Genomic DNA, 27,779 nt, shown 5'->3' on the forward strand with positions numbered 1-27,779 from the left:
ATACTGTGCAGGGAGTCCCTGCACAGTATTTAATAGGGCCATTTCGGTGGGGACAGTACAGTTTAAATACTGTGCAGGGAGTCCCTGCACAGTATTTAAAAGGGCCATTTCGGTGGGGACAGTGCAGGGAGTCCCCTGCACAGTATTTAAAAGGGCCATTTTGGTGGGGACAAATCTTTTGGTTGTCTTCGGATGTGCATTTTGATCTTCGGATGTGCATTTTGATCTTCGGATGTTCACCCGGATGCAGACCATCATTCCTAAAGTTTAATGGCTGTCAAAAGTCTCCCCCTCCCCAGTCAAAAGAATCCCAGCGTTCTAAAAAGCAGCACGGGTCCGACGTCTGCTGTATCGACGCCCGCCATGCCCCGCCACCAGCCCCGTTACAGCGAAGGAAGTGACGAAGACCTAGCAAGCGTTGCGTCAAGATCTAACAGCGACGGCGAATCCCGCGACATTGCAGTTCATTCAAACTCACGGAAGAAGAACAAGAGATTAAGAAGGCATCCTACCGCCCGAGATCGAGCGCTAACCAAGCGAGGAAAGCAATTGCCTCATCGATTATCCTCGCGTCGCCACAACTCTTCTAGACGCAGAAATGAAGAATCATTGAACGTTTAGGATTCGTCAGTAGAATCCGAGCACGAGAAGGGATCTCATTATTCATTCGCATCAGACTCTGATGCTAGCAGCCAAAATTCGTCCGATTCGGAAACAGAAGGATGCGACGGAGGTGACATCGCTCCTCAAGACGAATTAGTGGACGTACCGGATCTGGATGTGACGGCTTTCGACAGCTGGGACGCGTTGAAGTCGTATCTAAAGGCATACAGCAGGAAAACATCCCAGGTTTGTGCTGCTCAGACTGTGAATCAGTCTGAGACTGTGAAACAGTTTCTGAAATCGTACTAAATTCTTACTGTGATCAGATTTACACTATTCGAACAAACACTCCAGTGCGGACAAGAAACGCTAGAATGCAGAGAAATATGTCTACTTTCATGCCAGTCCCTGAGGAGTTTAAGTTCTACAATAAAACCTACGTATTTGTCCTTCTTTTCGTTGAGCTCCAGCTTTATGGAGTGCATGTCACTGGACTGGGCAGTGAAAGCGGTATCAGACAAGCGATGGAATTCTTCCGGTACAGATACTTAAGGCTTATATTATCATCAATGTAAGCTTTTTTTGTAGTTTTTTTTTGTCAATGATTCTTTGTAAAAAGAATGATATTGACCGGTGTGCATACATATGAAAGGCTTTACGATGCAGGGAGTGACATTGCGGCGAGGCGAACACCGCGGTGAAGCCGCTTGAGTGGTGCTTAGATAAGTTTAAAAAGTCGAGTTGCCGCCACACTCACCGACAATCACTCTGGTTTTTTCATGCGTTCTTGTACCCGAAGATGCACTTGTTTTGGTCGTTAACGTGCTAGCCTTTCCGACCACATGGATCAGCAATCTGCGCGAAGAGAACATAATATAGCCGAGACTGTGCATCGGCTGCACAGTCTAAATTTGAGACTGTGCAGGTAGTCTCTGCCGTTGGCACAGCGCATTTTCATTCGAAACGCCATAGCGGAGAGCTCATCGTGGTAGCGAGCGCATCTACCATTTGGACCGGTGCAGACGTCACGCTCAACATATGTAGGGATGGCGTGCCCCCGAAACAACGGGCCAAGCTAAAGAGGGCCGTTTCTAGGGAGGGCCATTTGTAAAAAAAGGGATGTAATCAGTGTTATGTGCATTAAAGCCAGAAAGAAAAACACATGATTTTTTTTTGAGAGTGACTAGGGAGCCCGTCTGAGAGCTGGCTTTCTGCATGGTTTTTTTCTGCATAACCCTATCCCAATTTGGATGCCATCACGTATACATTGCCTCGAATGAGAGTGCCTCAAAAGAGATTGAGTGGCATTGCGCCGCCTCCCCCTTTCATTCGAAAGGTTTCCGCGCCCAAAATGGAGCGCCGCCCGCGATCGGCGTAGAAGCGCAGGGCGCACGTGACGGCAAGCGACGACAACCAGAGCGACAGCGGGAGCAACGTCAGCGACGAGGGATGGACGCTATCATCCGACAGCTCACGCACGCCCAGATCCGACACGTCCAGTCAAGTGGACACGCAAAGCCATGGGTCGTCGGAAAGCTCGGACTGTGTCCTCGCCCCTCCTTTGGAACAGACGCGCTTCGATTCGTGGGAAGAACTGCATGTATACCTGGACGAGTACATGCAACAAACGTACCAGGTATGGTCGTGTTTCTCATGGAATTTACTATGGCACACAGTTTGACGTCTGTTTTCGTGTATTTGCCGCAGAGTTTTCGCGTTCGCACGAACAGCAAGGTAGCGGAGAGAAACAACAAGATCAAGGCCGCCGGATCAAAAGCGCCGGGTATTCCGGAAGAATGGGGGTACTACAACAAGACTCTGGTCTGTAAGCATGGTGGTACGTTCTCGAGGTCAGGGAAAGCGCCCGCGACAGGAGACTCGGCGCATTAAGTGCGGTGCGCAGGTAAGGCGAATGCTTTTGTTTGTTTGCCAGTTGGATTTAGATGGGCTCGGATGGGCACCGAGGTTTCTGTAACCTGCAGACGGGTCCAGACTGTCCAAAACGGTCCCAGACGGTGTGGGTTTGCAGACTAATTTGTCCCTCAATGTTTGTAGATCAACGCTTGCGTGCCGGTTGTGAATGGGATACCTGACGACCCCGGGTTTGGCCTGTGCGTTACGATGGCCAAGCTGCAGCAAAACCACCCACTGAACAAGCTCACGTACGGACAATACTCTTGGGTACGGACATCTATCCCGCCTGCTGTTGCGGACACAGTCAACGTTCTACGACGTGCAGGTGCAAACAAGAAGAGTATACTCCAGTACATACTGGACAACTCGGATCGCAACATGACAATCCGGGATGTCCACAACCTTGCTGCCAAGCTCAAGGCGCGCGATCAGGGGCATACGACAAGTGCCCAGCGCTTGAAAAAGTGGATGATTGAATTTTGCGAAGCACCAGGCAATGTAGGTCGTATTTTCGTGGAGAAACAGCATGCAAAGGTTTGAATCTGCTTTTCTTATGTCCACTGCTTTCATTGGTATTTATTAATCCTACGTTTTCTGTGTGGTTATGAAGAATATAGCAATCTGTATATATCTGCAGTCAAAGCACATGCGTGAATTGTTTCACTACTTCCCTGAAGTGTTGCTGATTGACGCGACACACGGGACAAATACATCGAAGTACAAGGTGTTTTCGTTTATGATTCACGATGCCTTTGGCAAAGGCCAGTTCGTGCAGCACTCCATCATGCAGAACGAGATGGCTTCCACGCTTCTGACTGCTGTAGAACAGTTCAGGACGGCAAATCCCGATTGGCCCAAGCTTCAATGCGTTGTTGTGGACAAGGATTTTACGGAGATTGGAGTACTCCGCCAGGCATTCCCTGGAGTGATTGTTCTTCTTTGTCAGTTTCACGTGATCAAGTATTTGCGCGAACAACTGGCATCCTCGGTTTACGGGCTTTCTCAATGGCAGAAGTCTCAGCTCCGTAGTCTGATTCCATCATTGGTTTATGCGAAGTCCGAGCATGAGTTTGAGAAGCACCGGAACTACATGCGGCACCTTCTCTTGATTGGATCGCATCCACTATCACGAGCCACTGCCACCATGCCTGATACACTGTTAGGCTCAGATGGTCCAGAAGGTTTCCGGATTGATTCAGATGGGCTCCAGATGGATGTAGACGGAGACCAAGCCACCTCATCCCTAACGACATCTCTGAGTACGTCGACGCCAAATGTGTGGGCTGAGACCAATCCCACGGCGCTCCCGTTTGAGCTGTACTTTCAGAAAAACTGGGACAAATGCAAGCCGATGTGGTGTGCCTTTGAACGGCAAAATGTCGTCACGTTAGGTAACAACACAAATAACAGATTGGAGTCGTCCTGGAAGCAGTTGAAGGACACGATGAATAGCCACATGGGCGTGGATGAATGCGTCGCCTCGATCATTTGCTACCAGACACGCAGCGAGCAAAGTTTTCGAGCCCAAGTCGTTAAGATTGGGATGGTTCATAACGCAAGGTACGACCGCGAGATGGCTCTCGTGGCCAATCTCGTTAGCGAACACGCTTGCGAACTTATTTTTGAGCAGTACTCTTACGCACTTGGTGCGTGTGCACGGTACACATTTTACGAAGCAGTACCTGGGATCGTGTTTATCAAGAACGAAGCTGTTGATGATGAGGTGCTCGATGAACCAGGCGTAGAATACTCTGTGAACAAACAGACTTGGCAGTGTTCCTGTCTGTTTATGTCGACGCGCCTGCTTCCATGCCGACACGTGTATTATCTCCGCAAAGCTCTAAAAATGGAGATGATTATCCCCACACAAATTCTTCCGTCGCGTTGGCTGCTATCGTCGCTGAATTCAGAAACTACGTTGGAATGTTTGACCGGAAAATATTTCGCGGTTCGCAAAGCTCTCCGTGACCAAGACCGTCCATGGGATTCAAATCGAAAATTTCGTGAAGCGCAAGCGGTTGCCGGCTCCATCGCAGACACAATGAGCGGCATGGGTATGGCTCAATATCGCGCAGCTATCAAATCGCTGGAGGAAGTTGCACGTCTCTTCAAGCGTGGCAATAGCGAGAAAGTCGAAAAGCTCATCACTGCCACCAACAGTAGTCATCTCGGTCAAGATGAAACTGTCGAGGAGGATACTGCAATTGATATAACAAGCAACATTGATTCAGATGAACCCTTGGAAGTCACAGAGCCACATGAGGGTGCCACAGGTGCTAATGTTGATCAGACTGTAGAAGTCGCTGATGCAGAGCAAACCATGAGTGTCGAAGTGGACGAACCTGATCGGGGTGTGGACTTCTTCTGGTAAATCTAGTATTGCCGCCTGTACGCAGACCCATACGAGGCCATATAGCCCATCTCAAACGGTTTTGAGACCGTCTGGCCCATCTGAAGAGAGCACCCAACCATCCGCACAATCGGGGGCACCAACTGGCCCACCTGAGCAGATCGCCAGACCTGTTCGTTTGGAGGATGATTCCGACGCATTTGACGTTGCATCTCCTCCGCGGTCGCGAGGGAGACCGAAGACCAAGACCAAAGCTGCTAGAAAAGCGCAAAACCTTGCGGCTCTCATGACTAAAGAAGATTCGGAGATGCACAGCAAGAACATGACGATCGCCACGCTGGATCGAGCGCTGGAGGTCCATCCAACGTACACATCGGCTTCATCAACAGTGATCAAGTACAAGGTGCTGATGGTGGACAAGAATGTCAAGGCCCCGATTGCGTATAAGCTGGCGAAATTACCGGCTAACAAGACGATTATTGATGCAGATGAGCTAGTACGCGTCTTACCGAAGGATCTACTCCGCAAATGCACAAAGAAGGTGACTGCACTGCAGACAGCGAGCGAGCACCTATCAGAGCCTGAAGTTGTCGTGGAAATTCCTGGTCGAGGAGTATTCAAAACTAGCACGCTTGCTACAATGAAGAGATATCATATCTCCATCCAGACGGTTCACCTTGTAGACAGAGTGGTCAGATGGTGCCAGACGATTAACTTTGACATCCCAATGCCCCCTGCGTTTAAGCCTCAGGAGGATCCAGACATGAAGGCCAAGGTCGAACGATCCCAGTTGCTGGCACCTGAGGTACGAACACCAGACATGAACTATGTCCACTCACCTCTAATCATCTATAATGAAATCTTCTGTAGACAGAAATGCTGGAGATCGCTGCTAAAGGCTGCTTGGGTGACACGACGATGCAACACCTGTTGGAGAAACTCTTTGGAACGAAGTCGTCCATTGTCGTGGGGAGCTCCTATCTGATAACGGTCGAGTCCCCAACGAAAGTGACATTGGACAACGATAGACTGGCCGATTTATTGCTCGGGCTATCCTTCGAGAAGGTCATAATACCAGTGAATGCCCACGGCAACCACTGGTGTGCGATCATGTTCGATGTGAGCGCTCGAATTTTGTATACGTACGATCCAATGGAGTCGTCGTACAGGATTGGCCTCCGCACTGCTGTTATTAATCTCTCACTGATGGTCCCGGGTCGCGACAAGCACAGGATCCGCATTCAAACATATGAGCCTCAGTTGGGGATCCAAACCGACAGCTACAACTGCGGCATATATGTGCTGCTAGCGTTCGAGGTATTCGCTGGGGCGGACACACCGGGTTGTCTCGACAAGAAGAGCATTCAGTACCTGCGCTACAGGTACATGGCAATGTGTGTCGAGCTTGTCTAGCTAACTTTCAATGCATACTTCTATTCTAGTTCTTAGTGCTCGTTAATATTGTTATAATAGCTATGAATGAAAGTGTTTGTTTAACTCGAAGTGTTTCCAGCTATGCAGTCCGCAGCTGACGATGTGTCTGCATAACACATCGTCTGCATAACACATCGTGTCAGGTGGGGCACAACATGGTCATCAAATGGGCCGTCATGCGCTGACACGGGGTGACATGGTGTGACTTGGGCCCAGATGGGCAATGTGCCTCGTCACACTTTCTCTCAGACGGGATCCCTATTACGTGCCTTTTTTTGCCGTCGCTGCATCGAGGTATACAAACTCAAAATGTTTCAAAATCGTGTCCGTTGCATCCCACCGTGTCCGTTGCAGATTCACTTAAAATCCACTGTTGTGACACCATACAAAAATCAAGTTGTTTAGAGGTGTGTCCGTTGCAAATAGGCGTGCCCGTTGCATTTTCAAAATGGCACCCAAGCCAACACTCCCTGCCTGCGGCTACCTAGTAGCATACCTCGGATTGTCTACGGATACGCTTAATGCCCTACTGGATGAAGCGAAAACCCGCACGTACACCCCCGTTTTCAAGGACGTGAGTGATGATAGTCACGACACATACCGCGAACAGTCCCGTGTTCACGCTCGGTCTCCTTCTATCGGTTTACTGCGAGTAGCCATTAGCGCTGTGACTGCTTGTCTGGACCCGGTGTGGCTTCCTACAGTCTTCTCCTTTCTGCGCTCAACGCGAGAAGGAGAGGAGCAAGAAGCGCATCAAGACTATCCTGAATCTGTCATCACTGAAGCTTCCCAGAACAAGTCTACGCGTGTCCCGGCAAGTATGCTTCTCGCTTGGAGGAAGGAACAAGTCTACGAGTCTACGATGGCTGCTTCACTGCGCGCGACGACACCAAATCTCGCGTGGTGCGAATTTCAGTGGGTTTCTGCATCATTTTCCGTGGGGACCTTATCCATAACGGAATGCCCTATGATGTCGTGAGCCACCGGATCCACTGCTACCTGTCAATTCGCGGACTCAAATGGGAGCCGGATGTGGTAAACAGCGTGTTGCCCAAGACCTACTCGTGCCAGTACTGCGGAATCGAGTATGGAGACTCTGCAGCGATGCGTTCGCATCGCCGCTTCTGTACTAGGAATCCTGAAGCAGCCAAGAACCAAGAGACCAGACGCCGGACGGACAGCAAGAAAGAAGAATGGACATGTCCCCTTTGTTTGAAGACGTTCCCTAAGAGTGGATCACTGAGATCTCACACTTTTCGGGGATGCAACAAGAAGCGTAAGGCAGATTAAAACAGCATTCCATGATAATTTTCAATGAAGAATGAGCGCTTTGTTAAATTATAACGATGGTAATTACGAAAGTTAAACTAACAAACACTTAGTATTTAACTCCATCTTGCATATCCCCAGAATCGCGGAGGCACAATACTCGTATGGAAAACCGAGGGATCTTGTACATCCGCCACGGGGAGAGTTGATACACGATTGAGAACAGACACTGCTGTCTCTGCGTTTTGATACCGATCACGACTTGATGCTGGGGGTGAAGCTGGGTTGTTAAGGTCTACCCTCTCAAAAAATACTGGATCTCTTCGTGTGTTGTAAGGAAGAGTGGTGCTTCTCCTAGACCGACGTCGTTGTCGCCTACTCATTGATTCTTCTTCGTTGAACGCTGGTTCTTGAATTCGAGGTTGAAAGGTAGTAGCTTGCTCACGATTAATCCACCAGTGCAAATCGAAATCACTAGGTTGTAAAATTCGCTCTCCATTAGAGGCAGTGATCCCCATGAGTTCGTGAATGCCAGGGAGTCCATGCACAGCTCGGTATACGCCAGAACATTCACTACGATCCAGTCTATTAAAGACTATTGCACGTGCATCCTCCCACAGCGCGTGCGTTCTAGTAAGAGCCCACACTGAAATTACGCGAACAACCGCTGCAAATCGATTGCCCTGGAGAAGATATGGAACTCGTACGGAGTTTTGTTGAGCCAGAAGTCGAGTTGAAGATGCTGCAGAGTTCCACCAAGGCAGCAAACTCTTATACACTGTAAACAAGTCGCCATTACATCCACGCAACCAAGTTTTACACTTAGCGTGCGTTCCTTCGACGAATGAAGTGTCTCTGATACCAAAGTGTTGGTACTGATCCGTCCACGATCGTACAATCTGTTTCTTGTATTTTCACCAGTGCTGATCCAAGTAACGTGAAAGAGGAACGCTCATAGCGCGCAACTCGCCTCGGTTTATCTCGAACTCTGCCTCTGTCGATGATTCAACAGCTCGGTAAAATAATGAGATGAACGCATCCGTTTGCCAAGTGTTCTCGAACTTAGATTGCCCTGGAGCTGGGTTTTGAACAGCTACTTGCCCAAAGACCTGGCGGGTTTTGCTGACGACGTTCTTGTTCATATGCCACCTACATATCATTGCAGGTACGCCAGGGAGCACAGTATTAACAGCGTTCATCGCTGCCAATTCTTTGTCTGTTATAAACACACTTGGACAACCGACACCTCTCTCCGACAGGAAAGAAGACAGCGTGTTCATAGCCCAGATATAGTCTATTTCTCTTTCTCGCGGTAGCCAGCATTGTGCAACAGGTAGCACCGTGTTAAATCCGGTCATAGTGATGATGTTCAACAAAGGAAGCTTGTATTTGTTGGTCTTGTATGTACAATCCATTCCAACGACATCACAGTGAAGTTGGTACTGTTCCAGCGTACCCGGATGAGCCCAGAACAAATAAAGGACCCTTTGTGTTTCCAAATCCACCTCATATCGGTAGTAAAATTCATCTGACTCCAGCCGATTAAACAGAGCTTCCATAACGGTCTTGGTGGCGAGTTTGTGCCGACGAGAATTGCTTCTCATGTTTGCGGTATCTTGTGGAATTACAGAAGAACCAGGGTCTGCGTCAATCAAACTGGCATGCACCCTTGCAGTTGTAATTCCAACAGCAGTTTGAGAACCGATGATATCTTGTAGCGAAGCTGTCAGTAGCGCACTAGTGGAAGCTGCGGCCCGTTGACGATGACCTGGATGAGCTCTGGCGTCTTCTGACGGTGGATGGTTGTGAAGACGACTTCCGTTCCTCGTGTGTACAATTTTCCATTCCCCAGTAGGGTCAGACTTGTTCACGGCTTGGAGTATTATCTTCATCGGACAGCCAATACGCATGGAACCTCGCATGGGGCGCTTTCGGTCTTCATCTTTAAGATGCTGCGTACACTTTGGCTTGCCACCTCGATCACAATCGAAACCACGTTTCCAAACTGCATCCCCTGCCGTCGCTGAAGTAAAGGCACGCCTCTTGGTAACATTAAAATCATGATTCTTGGTCCAGTCATGCAGAGCTGCAATGGCGGCATCCTCTGACGAGTACGTTTCCTCGGGCGGAGGGGTTATTTCCACGGAAATTCCACTTGCACTCATAGACCTTGTCTCCACACGAGTATTTCTCGGCTCGCTATCCATAGCAACTTGAGATTCAGTCGGAGTACCAAGCCCAGGTTCGTCTCCTGCGTTCGCTTGGTCTTCCACCAAAGGCGGCAGGTCACTAAGCGCTTCTGAGAGGGCGGAAACCGAAGGGCACGTATACTCACACGATGGCGAAAATCTTGGACTGCTGACAGTCGGGGACACAGCGTTGAGAAGAGATGCTAGATCCATTTTGGATGTCGAAGTAGAGGCTTGATGAGTTAGGCTGAGAACTATCTCACTAGTTGGAGTATGTGGAAATGAGCTTACTCCACACTCCAGACGTGGACAGGAAGAAAGCTACACGCTCGGCTTCGTTTGTGCGATACAGTTAAACAACTTTGGCTCTCGTCTTCATCAATATCTCCCACCAAATAATTGTATTCGCATGCTATCTCGTCTACCCGGGCAAGAACATTGTGGTATAAACTCCATCCATATCTATCCTCTGCAACGGACACGGTGGGATGCAACGGACACGGTCATTTGTAACTTGATTTAAGTAAGGAAGAACAGTCGACCCAAAAGGGCTCGCCCTGCAACGGACACGCAAAAATGCAACGGACACGTTTAAATCATCTTGGTTTCAGTATTGGGAAATTGCCTGTATTTTTTAAATTGATTACATCCCTTTTTTTACAAATGGCTCTCCCTAGAAATGGCCCTCTTTAGTTTGGCCCCGAAACAACCTCTCTGCTATGCTTCGCTTCACCAAAACGGACAGCAGTTTGTTCATCAGAGTGCTGTCACTTTTAGAGTACCGGTATTAATACATGTATGTTGGCTTTAAGTGTAAAGCAATGCAGTTCCCTCAAGGCATCTGTACTTGGCACACGTCAAGACAGATGACATGCACGCGCGATTGGACGTTGCACCGGTTTCCGATTCGGAGCTCGGTCGCTTGTTGGAAAAAGAGAGCCGCTCTCCGTGTGTTTTGATGCCGAACGGTGCGATTTGCGATCTCGATCTTCGACCTTGAAGATTGAGCACGAACAGGCCATCATTGACACCGTTCTCGAATCATTAATCAAGCTGTTAGCAATTTTCGGGTTGCTAAACTGGGCGCAGTTTCACTGCTTGTCGCTGTGTGTTCGTCTACCGGAGTCGGTGTAGCACTGACGGTGTTCAGAGCCGACTGAAAATGAAAAGTTCCTTCAACCTGGTGGATCTGTCCAGCACACTTCATCAACCATGATGAAAAAAGTATTTGTATTATATTACTACTATTAATACGTAGTATTTCCTAACATTAAAACCATGATTCTTGGTCCAGTCATGCAGAGCTGCAATGGCGGCATCCTCTGACGAGTACGTTTCCTCGGGCGGAGGGGTTATTTCTACGGAAATTCCACTTGCACTCATAGACCTTGTCTCCACACGAGTATTTCTCGGCTCGCTATCCATAGCAACTTGAGATTCAGTCGGAGTACCAAGACCAGGTTCGTCTCCTGCGTTCGCTTGGTCTTCCACCAAAGGCGGCAGGTCACTAAGCGCTTCTGAGAGGGCGGAAACCGAAGGGCACGTATACTCACACGATGGCGAAAATCTTGGACTGCTGACAGTCGGGGACACAGCGTTGAGCAGAGATGCTAGATCCATTTTGGCTGTCGAAGTAGAGGCTTGATGAGTTAGGCTGAGAACTATCTCACTAGTTGGAGTATGTGGAAATGAGCTTACTCCACACTCCAGACGTGGACAGGAAGAAAGCTACACGCTCGGCTTCGTTTGTGCGATACAGTTAAACAACTTTGGCTCTCGTCTTCATCAATATCTCCCACCAAATAATTGTATTCGCATGCTATCTCGTCTACCCGGGCAAGAACATTGTGGTATAAACTCCATCCATATCTATCCTCTGCAACGGACACGGTGGGATGCAACGGACACGGTCATTTGTAACTTGATTTAAGTAAGGAAAAACAGTCGACCCAAAAGGGCTCGCCCTGCAACGGACACGCAAAAATGCAACGGACACGTTTAAATCATCTTGGTTTCAGTATTGGGAAATTGCCTGTATTTTTTAAATTGATTACATCCCTTTTTTTACAAATGGCCCTCCCTAGAAATGGCCCTCTTTAGTTTGGCCCCGAAACAACCTCTCTGCTACGCTTCGCTTCACCAAAACGGACAGCAGTTTGTTCATCAGAGTGCTGTCACTTTTAGAGTACCGGTATTAATACATGTATGTTGGCTTTAAGTGTAAAGCAATGCAGTTCCCTCAAGGCATCTGTACTTGGCACACGTCAAGACAGATGACATGCACGCGCGATTGGACGTTGCACCGGTTTCCGATTCGGAGCTCGGTCGCTTGTTGGAAAAAGAGAGCCGCTCTCCGTGTGTTTTGATGCCGAACGGTGCGATTTGCGATCTCGATCTTCGACCTTGAAGATTGAGCACGAACAGGCCATCATTGACACCGTTCTCGAATCATTAATCTTTGATCAAGCTGTTAGCAATTTTCGGGTTGCTAAACTGGGCGCAGTTTCACTGCTTGTCGCTGTGTGTTCGTCTACCGGAGTCGGTGTAGCACTGACGGTGTTCAGAGCCGACTGAAAATGAAAAGTTCCTTCAACCTGGTGGATCTGTCCAGCACACTTCATCAACCATGATGAAAAAAGTATTTGTATTATATTACTACTATTAATACGTAGTATTTCCTAAAACCACGATTTCAAACTGTCCTTTTGCTCAGTAGTAATACTATTTTAATATTATAATCTTAATCTTCACATTCATGTAAAAACGTACAGTATGACACGCATAGTCATTTTAAGAGTAGCGTGAGAAAATTTCGCTACGATTTGAATCATGATTTCCGGTCTCTTGTGTGACAAACATCATCAACCGAATTTGTGCCCGAATTCGTAAGACTTACTCTTTACGATCAGACGGCTGCCTCCATTGGCCAGAGCTATAGCGCTCTGTAGCATCTACTCGCTACGCGCACCGTAGCGAGCAGTAAACTAGGTAGACCACCAGCGGGCCGCTGATGGTCTATCGGATGCATGTACAAGCTGACCGGCTAGCTACTTAATGATCAATACTATTGTGAAGTACGTAGAGATCCACGTTTGTGTTTTCTTTCATGAGCTAAATCGATTCCTGTGCTAAAGTAGATGCGCTTCTAAAATGTTACTAACAGTACGATTGGGTTCTTTGCTATAATTACATTGCGCACGACGAGATGAAGGACCGCGGTGTCTCTGTAAAGTATCCCGGGCCATACCGATTCGCTCGGGCTCTTGAAATGAGATTACAAGCGCGAAATGAAGCACCACGGTGTCATGTTGTCCATAGTTATCTTTGCCACGTTCAACAGAATAGAAACGTGGATTCAAATGGTCGGTTTCCTCGGACAATATGTCGAAGATGTCGCTGACCAAGAGAGGAAGGCTGCTTTTTCTGATCACAAGATGTGCATCGTAGCTCTAGGCTAAGTTTAGTTTCTTGGAGGAAGGCTTGTAGCATTTTCGACCTCAGTTTTCATTTTGGATCACACGCAACAGCCTCCAGGAGACGCGACTCTTCAAGCCGCCCCCTTCTCGGACACTACTACCTTACCTTAAGACCGAATATGCTCGCAACAACGCTGTTCGCCTTGTTCAAGCCCGACGTTCTCGATACCGGGGGCTATGCGTACGGCAAGGCAGCCGCAGAAACTGAAAACGACCAGTATGCCATAGAGCCGATGGCCAGTGGAAGGTGGAGAGACAAAGGATCCCTTACGACAAAACGAAGTGCGACCGAGGTCGAGCCCCGCATAGTGACTGAGGCTGAGGCTACTAATGGAATTGGAGCCTATGTGGGCAGCGCCCTGTGCGTTGCTGTGTACCGCTAGGGAAACCCAAGGTTTGGGATTTCGGGATGTTGGTTGGGTATGTCTGGCAAGAAACTACCAAGACCGGAACACTTCAGGTTACTTTTTCAAGTGAGACGTGTGAGATTCCGTACAATGAAGAGGAGCTGCAAGACCTTGCGCTCGAGACCTATGCACTAAGACCCTGTCTGTTGCGTGTCGCAACGGACATTATGTCAGCGGAAATGCGCTTGATTCACAACTCCGCCCACGGCTACTTTAATGAGGTAGGTCGGCCTGCGCGACGAAGCTTAGCAACAATTCTAAAACAGGTTGGGCTGCAGCCTGTGGATGAGAGCGCAGTTGTTCCGGTGTACAACGTGGGAGAGACGCGAGTCGTCTACTTGCAGATTGAACACATTCTAAACTTTGGTTTCGACAACGTCGGTAAACGCAGACCTCCTTGGAGCGTTAAAGTACCAAATTCGCTATATGCGGAATTTCCGGTGATGGGAGTCGACGGGTCAAGTCAGCCGACGGTGCGCAGCACGGAGAAAAGGAGGCCGGAGCAGCTGTTCGATTCGGACGACGACCTACTAGTAGACGATGAGGGAGATAAGGCACCGCCGCCAAACTCAGAAAAAGCGTTCCCGAGAAGATAATTCTCAGGAGGTTAACATCCAGACGGAACCTAGACTGTAAGCACTACGGGGCCGTTTCGAGATGACCCAGAAATTGTGCGAGATAAAGACCAACTTATTGCCCTGCGTCAAACTGATTTGGGAAAAAGAAGCTCAAGCTCGCTAGTGGTCGCGGCAGGGATAGAATCGAGGTCACCGTTCAAACCAGCTCGTCAACAATCGGCTGTACATGGACATCTAGTTAAAAATAAGTATGTATCTTTGGATGCGCAGCGATTTGTGGAAACGATGCAGTCTGAGTCAAAGGAATTTGACTACTTGTCACACCCTGGTGCTGCTCGTGGGATCTTCGAATGGGACTTTGGATTTCGTAGGCTATCAACGATGCACTTTGCGCCAGTGGATGTCGAGGAGGGGCGAGAGTTTCGTCGACGTTACGACATGACAAATTTCTTCATTAAGAATAGGCTTCCGGATCCACCAAATACAAATGTCGTACGTCCGACGGTGGTAGCGGCACTGCCAATTAGAAAGGGCATGAAGCTTTGTATGAAGTACCTCTCTGTAGATGGCTGTCCTGGTGACGGAGAAACCTGTAATTACGACTACCGAGGCCACTTTGTTCCCAACCAATTGCCTGTCGTGGTTACAAATTTCATCAACAAGGCCTACGGCGGTCTGACAGTATCCTCGTCAACAGAGAAAGATGGGGTCACTGAGTTGTGAGCACGCCATGGAGCAAATTTTGAAGTTGTCTACTTCAGGCCAACCAGTAAGGCTCCTCTTACCACAGATACGTTGGTACAATATACTTCTTCCCCTTCCGACGACCGCAGTGAGGCTGAGCCAAGATGTAGTGAGCTGCCCATACCCCGTGAGCACGGCGACCGTCGACGGCAAGAGTAGCCCGGGCAAAATGTGTTCATGGAAGCAGGTGAATACGAAGAGCGAGCGGTCATTGATCCTCTCCACGAGCAATGCGAGGAGGACGTGAGCCTCCCTGTGGTCGGACACCACGACGGGGGGGGGGCGCTGTTGTGCCGCTGCAACATGTTCGCAGGCAGGTAGTTAGCCTTGGAGTGACCAAAGGTAGCACCCAAGGCGTTGTTGTGCCGCTACACGAGAAGTGCAGGCAGGTCGTTAGTCTCGATGTGGCTGAAAACTATGATCGAGGTGTCGCACCGCCGCCCCAGGACACCTGCGGGTTGGTAACTGATCTCGACGTATTATACACATAGGTGATGTGGAGTCGACATCGAAGGACGAGAGCAGGGCCGCGGTCAGCATCACCGACAAAAAAGGCCACAGTACTGTAGGTATCTTAAGCTGCTATCGTCGCGCTCGCGGGAACGCAATGTGCTAGAAGCACACCAGAGTGGCCTTCACGGCTCAGTTTCTCAGTTAAATCTGGCGGATCGGATGGGCATGTGCGTGGAGGCCCAACAGAGACGCTACGTACTGACGTTGACAAGCAGGGAAAGGTATTTAGCTTCCAACAAAAGGCAGCAGCTATCATCGTACTCGCAGTCATGAATTAATGTGGTGTATCACCTCCCGTCAAAAGCTCGCCATCAATTCAATTGAGAGGGGAGCTGAAATATCAGTTTGATCGGTCTAAGCAATTTGCGTACAGTGAGCTGCTCAGAAGATCAAAGACGAGCCTTCCCAACTTGATCCGGCTCGTTAAAGGCGAGACGGCACACGACCCCCGGCCCAACAAGGCTTTGAGTGCTTCCGATCACCTCCCATGCTGGTCATCTTATGAGTTCAAGGAGGAGTGGCGCGATATTGTCACAAATGAAGTCCGCCCAACGTGGAAGAACAAATCATCATGCCCACAAAACCACGGCTCTGCTTTGCAGGGGCCAAACGCGGTCATTAAAAATTTGAGAAGAGACCAAGTCGACAATCTACACTTGATCTTGGATATATCACGTCTTCCAGCGCTGGAATGAGTCACGTGTAGCCCGTTTGGAGCCGTACCAAAGGGCGACGTCGATTTAAGCCTTGACGCCAGAATTATACACGATCTATCCTGTCCGAAAGGTGATTCGGTGAATGACCAAGCCCAGGATGAGCCTTCAGTGAAGGTGACTTACGACGGGGCAGCCGCTTTAGCTCGTTGTATTCTTCACGTGGAAACTACATCGCCATGATTAACGAAAATGTCCACGGGCGATGTTGCAGGAGCTGTCCGCAACATTCCCCTGGCAGCCGAGCTGGCAGGACGATTGGAAGGCACTTTTACCGAGTTGGGCATACTACACCTTTGCCAATCCTAACCGGCGAGATTGTAAAGCAAAGAGGAATGACCCAAAATTAGTTTTCATTTTAAAATGAATATTCAGTGTAGAGCAATGGTGATTTAGTATAAATTAGAAATTTACTGCTTGACTGTTTACAAATTACTTCGTAGTTTCTTGTTAATGAGAGACGTGCTGATGCGATTTGCTAAGTCAAACCACAGCATATCTTGCATCTGCGCTAGTGTATACCAGCCGTTTTCCTCTAAGTACCACACTACATGTACATGCAGCACCTCCACCATCTCAGGCGTGTACTTCGTGCACGCTGCGCGCGCACCATCTCTGGTCTTGACGTCCGGTGTCCCACGCTCGACAATAATGCAGGCTATAGTGGCTAGAATGCCATTACAGTCCGCCACCAGGGCCCAGTCCCGTCCGCTCGTGTAAGCGTCTACAGTAGCACCTGCCTTAGGGCGGCAATCCCCTGCTTCGGCTCGCTTGGCATGGTTGTGGCGCTCCGAAAGTCTGGTACTGGCACGAAGCCAGTGGGTAGCGTTACGCTAAATTTGCATTACTCTAAAGTCACTTTTCATATATATTTCCAAAAATTGTTTGTTACTTTTGTTACTTCACTCCATTTTGCTTTACGATCTCGCCGGTTAGGATTGGCAAAGGTGTAGTGATCGATCTATCGTATCCTTTTGGGTAGACGGATTCGCCGCGACAGTACTAAGATGCAGGTGGCGTTATCGTGCATTTGCATGCTAACACATCGCCGATGTGGCCAGCTCAGAGTATCGACGGTCTCAGGCTGTTTTGATGGAAAATCATGGTATGACGACCACATCTGCATCGAGCCCGACATCGGCTCGAGGCTTTCAAAAGCTAGTATGTCCTTACGAACGGCAATGGTCACGAATATCGGTCCACATGCGTGCAGCGACGAGAAGTTTTCTCCGTGGTTCACTGAAAAAAAGGCCCTCGGACTGATTTGGAACCTCAAAGCGCCACTGCCAACGCCCGACGAGAAAATTATGAAAGCAATTGGACGTATACATACACTATACGTCTCAAAATCTGCCTCCAGAAAGCAGTTAAACAAGCTATTGGGAAGTTTACGACACGTGTTTACGTGTATCCGATCGGCGTCCCCATTCTTTCAACGCATAGCCTCTTTAGCTCACAGAACGACTCCTTTTCAGCCATTCATCATCTCCTTGGAGGTTCGTGAAGACAATTGATGGTTCGCTGCAATTTTGAGGGTCGGTAGACTCAATTCCGTGCCGCTGACGAGATTTGTGGAATCTCGAGCACCCGAATATAAGCTTTTCATGGATTTAAGTGAAAGAGGAATTTGTGCAATATGGCCAGCTCAGAAAGAATGTTTGCAAGTGGAGTTCGATGAAGAAGAGCGCCACCAGATCGCAGCAGGTAACGCGGTCGTGTCCGACGAGCTTAGTATCAATATTCGCGGGATCATGAGCGCAGTTTTCGCATCAGTCGTATGGGATCCACGGTGGAATCAGAAAGTCAAAGTAGTCCAGCGCATACCCGGTTTTGGATTGACAAGATGTCTGCGGTGTGCTGGGCGACTCGCCGCTCCAGTCGAAACTCTTTCGCACGAATGCTGCTGAGACTGATCGCGCTTCTCGAAGTAAAGCACACTTCTACACCTCGACTCGTCACATTGCGGGTGCCAACAACGTAATGGCGGACGCAGGTAGCAGGGTGTGGCAATCAGAGCAGTTAGATAAGGTAATTGCTGACCTGGACACAGGTGCGAGTTCCGGCGAGCTCAAGAAAACTTTGGAAGCTTTGGGAGCAATGCTTTGAGCTGAAGCTTAAGCCGACACATCTCGACGGCAATATAGGTGGGGTTGGTACCAGTGGCAGAAGTGCTGCAGCTTCATGGGCAACCAACCATGGCTACGTCGTGATGCGCTTGACGCCAACGCGGATCAGTTGAGTGCTTTTGCAGTATTTCTGTGGAGATTCGGGATGAACAGGGTCGGAACCGGCAATACATACTCAACTATTTGCAGTAAATTGTGCGCGGTCAGGTGGTTCCATAAGCACACAGCCGGATATGACCCGGGTGTCAATGCGGGCCACGCAGTACTTTTACGAGATATTCGCCGCAGCAGCCAGTTACCCCCCACGCTTTTGCACTCCATCTATCATGCGATTGATGTACGGATTCACGAGGGCAATTACAGTGGGGTGGGCTACTGTTGGCCTTCTTTTTGCAAAAATCAGAGTATCTTTTTATCGGCAACAAGCATCACCTGTATATCCATCAAAATCAGAGTATCTTTTTATCGGCAACAAGCATCACCTGTATATCCTTCGTCTGGGTGATTTGTTGTTCCAGAACAAGCACGGGGAGCGGACGCGACCTCGCGACGCTGAGGTAGTGGGAATCTGCCTTCGCGGAGTGAAAACAACCAGTTTGGACGCGAGGAGCGGCGCTTTCATCATCGGTCTGGCGATGAGATGCTGTGCCCAGCTCTCGCAGCACAATGAATTTTAAAAGGCGCCAGGGCTATCGGGACCCAATCTGACCAACCAGCGCTGACAAGTTCAGCTGAAAGAGGAATTACAGTGAAGGAGATCTCAACCATTTTAAAGCGAGCCGCTATGCCTGCGGGACTAAATGCGCTACACATTCAGTGAGGATCAGCGGCGCGACGGAGCTACTAAACGGAGGTGCTGATCGACTGGCGATAAAACTGATGGGGAGGTGGTAATCTAACTCATATGAAGACTATCCAGTACTGACCGCCGGCGGCTCGAGCGACTTGTCTAAGCTGAAGTGCGGCACTAGATGCTAGCCTCCCGCTTAAGTCATCATGCTCGGTGGTGTAACAAACCGGGGCGAGGATTAATGATTCGTTGGGGGCGCACCCCTCCACGCCCGAGATGCGCACTCAATGAAGTTTACATGCCCCACACGTTCGTGCTCATTGAAAATGCTCGGTTTCTTTTAACAAGATGTCGAAGATGTCGCTGACCAAGAGAGGAAGGCTGCTTTTTTTTTCTGATCACGAGATGTGCATCGTAGCTCCAGGCTAAGTTTTAGTTTCTTGGAGGAACGCGTATAGCATAGCCGACTTCAGTTCTCATTTTGGATCACTCGCAACCCACCACTTCACGCCCGAGCTGCGCACCCAATGAAGTTTGCATTCACCACACGATCGTGCTCAATGAAAACAGCAAAAAAAACTGCTACCAGTACGCTCCAGTTCCGGCTGTAGCAGCGCTGATATAGGTACTGTCTATCATTAGGACAAAAGTGCGTGGCATGCAGGCGCTAGAGAAAGCAACATACTCGGAACTAGCACTATCGATAGCAATCATGGATGATCACCTTTAACAGAAAATGTGGCCGTTGCTGACACCTGTGGACACCAGGAGTGCAGCTTTGACCATGGCACTGTCATCGAGCTTGTTGTTTAGAGACACTGTTCAGACAGAAGCTGCACATATACGTTGTCAATACCATAACATAAATACATAATTAGCCGCGCCCATAAAATCATGTCAACCATGTTCGTACCATCTCGAAAGTACCTCCCCTGATCCGCTTTAATGCTCAAATTAACATGTAATTTTGACCAATAGAACAATAGTAACCCAACGTAGTATCCCTAACAATTCAGTGAAGACCGGTACTATATAACATGTACAAGTACTAGATTAATTGTAGTATTTTAGTAGATACAAGTGCATCAGTACCCAAGAGCTGTACTGTACAGTACTACATGTGCATGCATGGATAGTAAGTCGAATTGTATCACATGAACAAGTATGGATAGTAAGTCGAATATCACATGGAACTGGCACGTAATGTCGTCGACTACTGTACTCTTAAGATTTCTGAAAATGCATGTCCTCATTTTTTTTATTGTACGCTCATGGCAAAGTCTAACCACCCAAAATCTCAGGGCACCTAAAGCTGTGATCACCAGTTCTACACATCTAGGAATTTTACTGCGGACTTCTGCGCCGCGTCCAGCAACATCTTAGCATCCGAAGAAGCGAACAACCTGCAGAGAGGTGCCGGTCTTACCCTTCGACAGGTACGCAACACTGCCATCCTCGTACGTCTTCAGAGCCTGGTAGCGGTTGCCGACCACGGACTTGTCCACCACCACCTTGTCACTGATGGCCTTACCCGTCGAAGCGTCCAGCACCTGCGCATACATCGTGCGGTCACCGCCCTCCATGAAGTCGCCGCCCGACGAGCTGCCCTCCCACACAGCCAGCATGCCGCCGCTGCCGATCTGCGCGAGGTGAGGCGCACGTTCGTTGGCGTCCGTGCCGCCCAGAGTGATGTCCTCGCTGGCAGCCGCGTTCATGGCAAAGTGAATCAGGTGCACCTTGGCGTTGTCGCCGTTGCCGTTGCTAACCGTAGCCCAGTATTTCTTGCTGGAAGCGTCCGAGTCCGGCACGATGTCGCCCAAGTTGGCAGCACCCAGGTCAACCGGGTAGATCGTTGTGCCCCAGTCCTTAGGCGGCATGATACGGTTGTTGCTGTCCGTCTTACAGATAGTCGCGTAGCTGTCCGTGCGGTTGTCGTACGTGATACGTTCGTAAGCCGAGTGCGAGCAACCCCAGTCGAACGAGTCCTCGTTCGCCGTGATCTTACCGGTAGCGTCAACCACCTTCATGCGGTCACCCTGGTGAATGTTGATGCAGCCACCCTCCGACGTGGAGATGGCGGCACCGAAGTACGCGGCCCAGTTCTTGCCGTCGAACGCGATACGGCCGTGGTGAGCGTACCACCAGATCATGTAGACGTCAGGGCCAGTCTTGCCCGACGAGTAGGGAGGCAGCGACGCGCTCGAAGACGTCAGCTTCGTGGCCCACGACTCCTTCGTGCCGTCATAGCGGATCATATACATGTCATAGCACGGAACGGCCGGGCTAGGAGCCGAACCACACAGGTTGCTCGGGTTACCACAGTTGAGGATACCGCCGCCCTCGGCGTCTCTCGTGCCGAGAATGACAAAGCCGTTCTTGTCGGCGTGGATGTCAGCGAAGTCGTGGAGCGGCACCTTGACGGCGGGGCTGCTGGTCACGAGTTTGTCTTTGGCGTCCAGCTCACGGACAATGATACTGTCGCCGCTTTGGAAGGCGACGCGCGAGCCGCCACCCGGAATAGCAGCGATAGCCACAAGCTTGAGGGCGGCCTCCTCCTCGTTGGCCTCGACGGCAGCACCAACATCGACGTCCGTGATCTGGATACGCGGCTTGGCGCAGAAGCCATTCTTGGTGGTGCCTGCAGCCTCAAGGCCGCTAGTACAGGCCGCAAAAAGAGCAACGGTGGAAGCCATCAGAACGTTGTACAGACGCATGGTTTCTAGATGTGGGAAGTGTGTTGAAGTGGACTTGGCTTTCGCTGGGTAAAATGGAAAGTGAGTGGACGTGAGTGAAAACTAATGGCCAACTTGGAGGTGGTCGTGTACACTAATATCTGTTACCGTAACACGCCCGTGTTGACCCCCCCTATTAATACGTCTGAACGATAGGATTACAGCAGGAAAGATAACCAGACTCCAGATGGAGTGGCGTGCCTTTGGCCAAGACCTCGTGATGTACCATTCTTCATCAAGTTGGTGGTGTTTTTTGTGGACCGATCTCAATGGATGGACTAGAGGATACAAGGGCTACATGTATGTCCTAGTGTCATTTAGTACACAGCACCGTACCTAAGCTAAGCTCGTGGGGTAATTCGTGCCGGTCATTTGAGCCTGCTACGAACAAGGTAATGTAGTAAATTGAGAACAGGGGGTTACAGCAATGAGTCAGGCTCTGTACAATCCCTACTTTTGATTACATTTTGCTGAAAAGACGTTCACAATGCGCGATCCGGTGTGGAAGCCGTTTATGCAGACACCATCAAGGTCTGAAGACAATCGTTTTTCGCTGTTTGTGGCTAGAGCAGCTTCTTCATTTCCAGCTGCTTTCCTCGCCAAAGTGTGGTGATCAACCGTAAAGTAATACGTATTAATAGTACAGTATGTTTTAATACATGGAGAGTACCGGTAACGACGAATAAATAATTGTTTGGGCAATATGATAGATATACTTTAGCATCAAGATAATACTACAATAACCCCCTATGCATCCTACTATCATACTTATTTTTCCATTGACAGTAGCGCCCAACTTAGGAAAATATCTGGTGTATTCCGAAACTTGTATTGTTACAAGCGAGGACGAGGCCGCAGCCAACAGAGTCGTAAGTGTAGCCTCTTAGCTCATTCTCAAGTTTCCCCCGCTCTGATGCACCACGACCCTCACTCAGGGCTGGCCGACGATCAATGAAGAACATTGTCCCCAAACGACTGAGAATATCTTTGGAAACCACAAAGAAGTACTAACCACATGTCGACGAGATTGATATGTTTTAAAGGACAAACGTAACAGATATTTCTTAAAGTCCGTTGCTGCAACGGCCTCTCACTTTAGAGCTCAAATCAGACAGTACACAACTGGTGGCATCACAAATTGAGAAGTCTTCGCGACGTGCCATGGTGATACAGTACTACTGTACCACTTCCACCTCGCACGTAGTTCGCTGGATTGTAGCACTACAGGAGTCCTGTCCTGTCAGCCTGACAGTGTCAGGACGAGTTATATACTCACTCCACGAAGGAATTATTCTCAAGGCTTTCAGCCCATTGCAAGCAAATCTTATTAATAGCATAAAAAGGAAATCCCACGGCACCAATTCTTGCATGTACAGTACAATGTACATTGTACATGTACGAAGTATTATAGATGTTTTCCGCTACTCTACGGGTCTTCATGGGGGCAAAAGCGAATTTATTTGCAGGAAAGGAGCCGAAATTGCCGTAGAAGTTGTACTTCTCGAGGCGGCCCGTGGGTGTGTTCGCGCGCAGTGGAGTCGGTATGTGCGCGCAAAACTGCAAATGACCACGCTCTCTATCACCCGAAAACCACGGGTAAAGTAGGAGACTTTTGCTACAAATGTACATACATACCGGTAGCTAGTGACCATTCGATTGAGCCGATTTGATAACAAATTTAGGGAGAAAACTAAAATAATTTAACACGACGTTATAGAAGGCTAATGGATTTCTTGAAGCGGTCAGAAGAGCTCTTTGCTTTTACTATGTTGAAATTCTTCAACTATAGCCAAGTGCCTTTGGTGGGTTTTTACACTTGGTTTTACGTTACTGAAGATGCACGTAAGAGCGTGACATTAAATTTCACCTTCATGTATTCAGCAGCCTTGCACAAAAGATGTTTTGTTCGATCAAGTTACATGTACAGTACCGGTACTTTGCAACCGGCAAGCACGCATGTCGGGGCCATCAGTTCGCAAATTACTTCCTTTTTTCAGCCGGCTGCAGCCACGGAGACCAGCCGTACAGGGAAACATGTACCTACGTTTCGAGCATGTACACCATTTCCCGGCGAAGTTACCAGTTTTACCAACTCGTGCAAATGGCCCGTTCTTGTGAGATCTAATTTACCATTTTTAATTTTAGGCTTCGGTATTAGGCGATTTGCAAGAAAAAGCCACTTTTCCCACGACTTGCATTTCTGCCCATCACACTTTTCAAGCAGGTTGCAAACCTGGTCAAATACATAGAGCCTACGCTACCGCATGCTCTGACGCTTCAAGGGTTATTCCGAGAAGAAAAAAAAGCACAAACAAAGCCAAACAGCGACTACTGCATTCACAGTACCGTATTAACATCATTTAAGTTGTCCTGGAATAAAAAATGTTTTGGAGGGCTTCATTTCTTGAAGCAGCATAAGCCGTGCCCTTTGATGCGGTAACGTAGGCTCTATGTATTTGACCAGGTTTGCAACCTGCTTGAAAAGTGTGATGGGCAGAAATGCAAGTCTGGGAAAAGTGGATTTTTCTTGCAAATCGCCAAATGCCGTAGCCTAAAATTAAAAATGGTGTGTCTCCACACAGCCTTAAATTAGATTTAACAAGAACGGGCCATTTGCACGATGGTTGGTAAAACTGGTAACTTGGCCGGGAAATGGTGTAGACTACTACTGTATACAGTGTAACATGATGTGCAGTTTGGTACACTGTATTTTATGATCATACAGTACTACACACTTGTACCTTACCGCTGTCGGCACAATTGGTCGACGACATGAGTCAATTTTTATCGTGCCAGCACGACTACAGACTCTGAAACAGAGGATACCGTGCGTGGGGTGGGGGTGGGGGCAAGACAACCTAATGTTAGAGATGCAGCCGTCTGCCGTATTTCATCAAAGCTGGCGACATTTACACCGGTAGGCTACTGTACCACTGATATTAAATAGCGCAGCAGGCGCGCTATTAATACGCTTACACTGATGCATGTCAATCTTTCGTGATGTGAAGAATGACATATGCCCGTGAAGAAAGAGGCAACTTATGGTTGTTGCTCGATCTGAAAGTCTGCAAGATCACGCTCAACCTAAGGGTTGTTGCCACCCTCGTTCCAGCTGAAGTTCATGAGCCTCTTGCACGATATAAGGATAACGAAAGTCCTCATCGATTGTTCGTACCGTTGAATGAAATGCATCAACGTGCTTGTTTCTCATTTTCCAATTGGCCTTCCACAGCAACAACCTCCTCGGTTCACTGCAAGACCAAGACATAACCAGCCATGCGTCTGTATCACGTCCTGCTCGCTTCTGCTCTCGCACTCCTTGCTAGCAACAATGGCTTCGCTGCCGCCGATGAGAAGTGCACCATGGTGACACCAGAACCTGAAATGCCCGACGTCACGACCGCCACGCCTACCGGCTCGTCATCGCTCGCCAGCGGCTCTGATGCTCCGGTCACTCAGGACTCCACCACCGCCTCGGACGTCGGTGCCAGCCAGGAAACTACCCCCGACAGCCCGGTGCAGCAGTACTCCAACCCTGGCTCGGATGCCAGCCAGACGTCCCCTTCGGGCCCTGCTTCTGGTCCGTCCAGCGTTGATGCCTCGCAGAACAGCGAAGATCCGGCGCAGAACAACGACGACCCCATGCAGGTCGAGATGCCGTCGAGCGTTGACGCCTCGCAGAACAGCGAAGACCCGGCGCAGAACAATGATGACCCTATGCAGGTCGAGATACCGTCAAGCGTTGATGCCTCGCAGAACAACGATGGCACCAAGCAGGACGATGACGGTGCTTCACAGAAGACTGACGTTGCGTCCTCCGCTGAGACTGCCGGTGAGGCAGACCCCTCCTTGACATTCACGGAGGTGCCGAAGGCCACCACCCTTACCCCCACGGTCGCTTCGAGCACCAGCGCCAGTGGATCCAGCGCCGGTTCGCCCCCTACCACTTCCAACAACTCCACCACGCCGTCGACCTCGACTACTCCTGGCGAGAACTCTAAGCTGTGCGCCAAGCCGCGCATCGAAATCACGGAAGTGACCGTGGATGCCTCTGTTGATGCCAACGAGGATGAGGCCGCTCTCAAGCTTGTGGCCATCGCTGCTATCCCAGGTGGCGGCTCGCGCGTTGCCTACCACAGTGGCGAAAATGTCATCGTGCAAGAGATGGACGCTAGCGACAAGCTCGTGAGTGGCAGCACTGCCAAGGTCCCGGTCCACGACTTCGCCGATATCTATGCCGACAAGGATGGGTTCGTCATCCTCGGCACGAGAGACGCCGAGGGCGGCGGTACCCTCAACTGTGGTAACCCGAGCAACCTTTGTGGCTTGGCTCCTAGCCCGGCCGTTCCGTGCTATGACATGTATATGATCCGCTATGACGGCACGAAGGAGTCGTGGGCCACGAAGCTGACGTCTTCGAGCGCGTCGCTGCCTCCCTACTCGTCGGGCAAGACTGGCCCTGACGTCTACATGATCTGGTGGTACGCTCACCACGGCCGTATCGCGTTCGACGGCAAGAACTGGGCCGCGTACTTCGGTGCCGCCATCTCCACGTCGGAGGGTGGCTGCATCAACATTCACCAGGGTGACCGCATGAAGGTGGTTGACGCTACCGGTAAGATCACGGCGGACGAGGACTCGTTCAACTGGGGTTGCTCGCACTCGGCTTACGAGCGTATCACGTACGACAACCGCACGGACAGCTACGCGACTATCTGTAAGACGGACAGCAACAACCGTATCATGCCGCCTAAGGACTGGGGCACAACGATCTACCCGGTTGACCTGGGTGCTGCCAACTTGGGCGACATCGTGCCAGACTCTGTTGCCTCTAGCAAGAAGTACTGGGCTACGGTTAGCAACGGCAACGGCGACAACGCCAAGGTGCACCTGATTCACTTTGCCATGAACGCGGCTGCCAGCGAGGACATCACTCTGGGCGGCACGGACGCCAACGAACGTGCGCCTCACCTCGCGCAGATCGGCAGCGGCGGCATGCTGGCTGTGTGGGAGGGCAGCTCGTCGGGCGGCGACTTCATGGAGGGCGGTGACCGCACGATGTACGCGCAGGTGCTGGACGCCTCGACTGGTAAGACCATCAGCGACAAGGTGACGGTGGACAAGTCCGTGGTGGGCAACCGCTACCAGGCTCTGAAGACGTATCCGGACGGCAGTGTTGCATACCTATCGAAGGGCAAGACGGACTCCTCGCTGCAGGTGGTGCGTTTCTACGGCTGCTAAGTGGATTTGAGTTGGAACAAGAAGAGATAGAAGTGTTTTGCGTAAGATGTCAGGGATGTGAGCTCGGTATAAATAAGAATATCGTGCTCAATCGTTAATGTACTAGCTGCTTCCAAGTGCTCATTTACTGGACACCCCGTTTTTTCAATCTCTTTTTTCCTAGATAGACAACTGCAATGAGGTACCATGGAAAGCTGTACTTCTACACTAAGTAAACTGAACATGTTGATCGCTCAACGTCCACGGTATACAATACATTCCCCCAAAGGATAGCATGATCTCGGGTGACGCTATTGAATACAAGTAGTTACTAGCGGAAGAAGACGACCATCATTATGGACACCGAGAAGTGCGTAGCTAAGCAAACTAACGTTAAACGCAAAGCTTCATAGTGGCATGGTCAAATATCGGTAAGCTTACAAACACGTCGAGACACATTCAGGCGGACAAGTCGTACTCGTTGTGCCTATGGACTGGTACGCCACATCCCCGCCGGGGAACGTCGTCAATGACTGATACCGGTCACCGATCTTCTTGCAGCCCACGGTCACCTTCTCACTAATCGCAGAGCGTGCGTGTAGATCGTTCAGCCAGCCAATTCGTACTCGAGATTTCCGCTCGTGGAACTTCCTTCCCACACGAGAAGAAGACAGCCGTCGCCGATGGAAGCAAGATACGGAGCACGTTCACTGGTGGTATA

The 27,779-nt window shown here is 49.7% G+C and overlaps 2 protein-coding genes across 2 annotated transcripts; one reads left to right on the forward strand and one right to left on the reverse strand.

The window, feature by feature from the left end:
- Positions 1-20,485: 20,485 nt before the first annotated feature.
- PITG_07578 (putative GPI-anchored protein) lies at positions 20,486-21,820 on the reverse strand (the record flags this gene model as incomplete). Its single annotated transcript, XM_002904515.1, has 1 exon — positions 20,486-21,820. The coding sequence occupies one exon, from the start codon at positions 21,818-21,820 to the stop codon at positions 20,486-20,488; it is 1,335 nt and encodes a 444-aa protein (XP_002904561.1).
- A 4,761-nt stretch (positions 21,821-26,581) lies between these two features.
- Positions 26,582-27,079, forward strand: PITG_07579 (uncharacterized protein; the record flags this gene model as incomplete). Its single annotated transcript, XM_002904516.1, has 2 exons — positions 26,582-26,662; positions 26,723-27,079. 2 exons carry the CDS (start codon positions 26,582-26,584, stop codon positions 27,077-27,079), a joined length of 438 nt encoding a protein of 145 aa, XP_002904562.1.
- Positions 27,080-27,779: the final 700 nt, after the last annotated feature.

This window comes from Phytophthora infestans, genomic scaffold, assembly GCF_000142945.1.
Source record: "Phytophthora infestans T30-4 supercont1.11 genomic scaffold, whole genome shotgun sequence".
NCBI classification, from domain to species: Eukaryota; Oomycota; class Peronosporomycetes; order Peronosporales; family Peronosporaceae; genus Phytophthora; species Phytophthora infestans.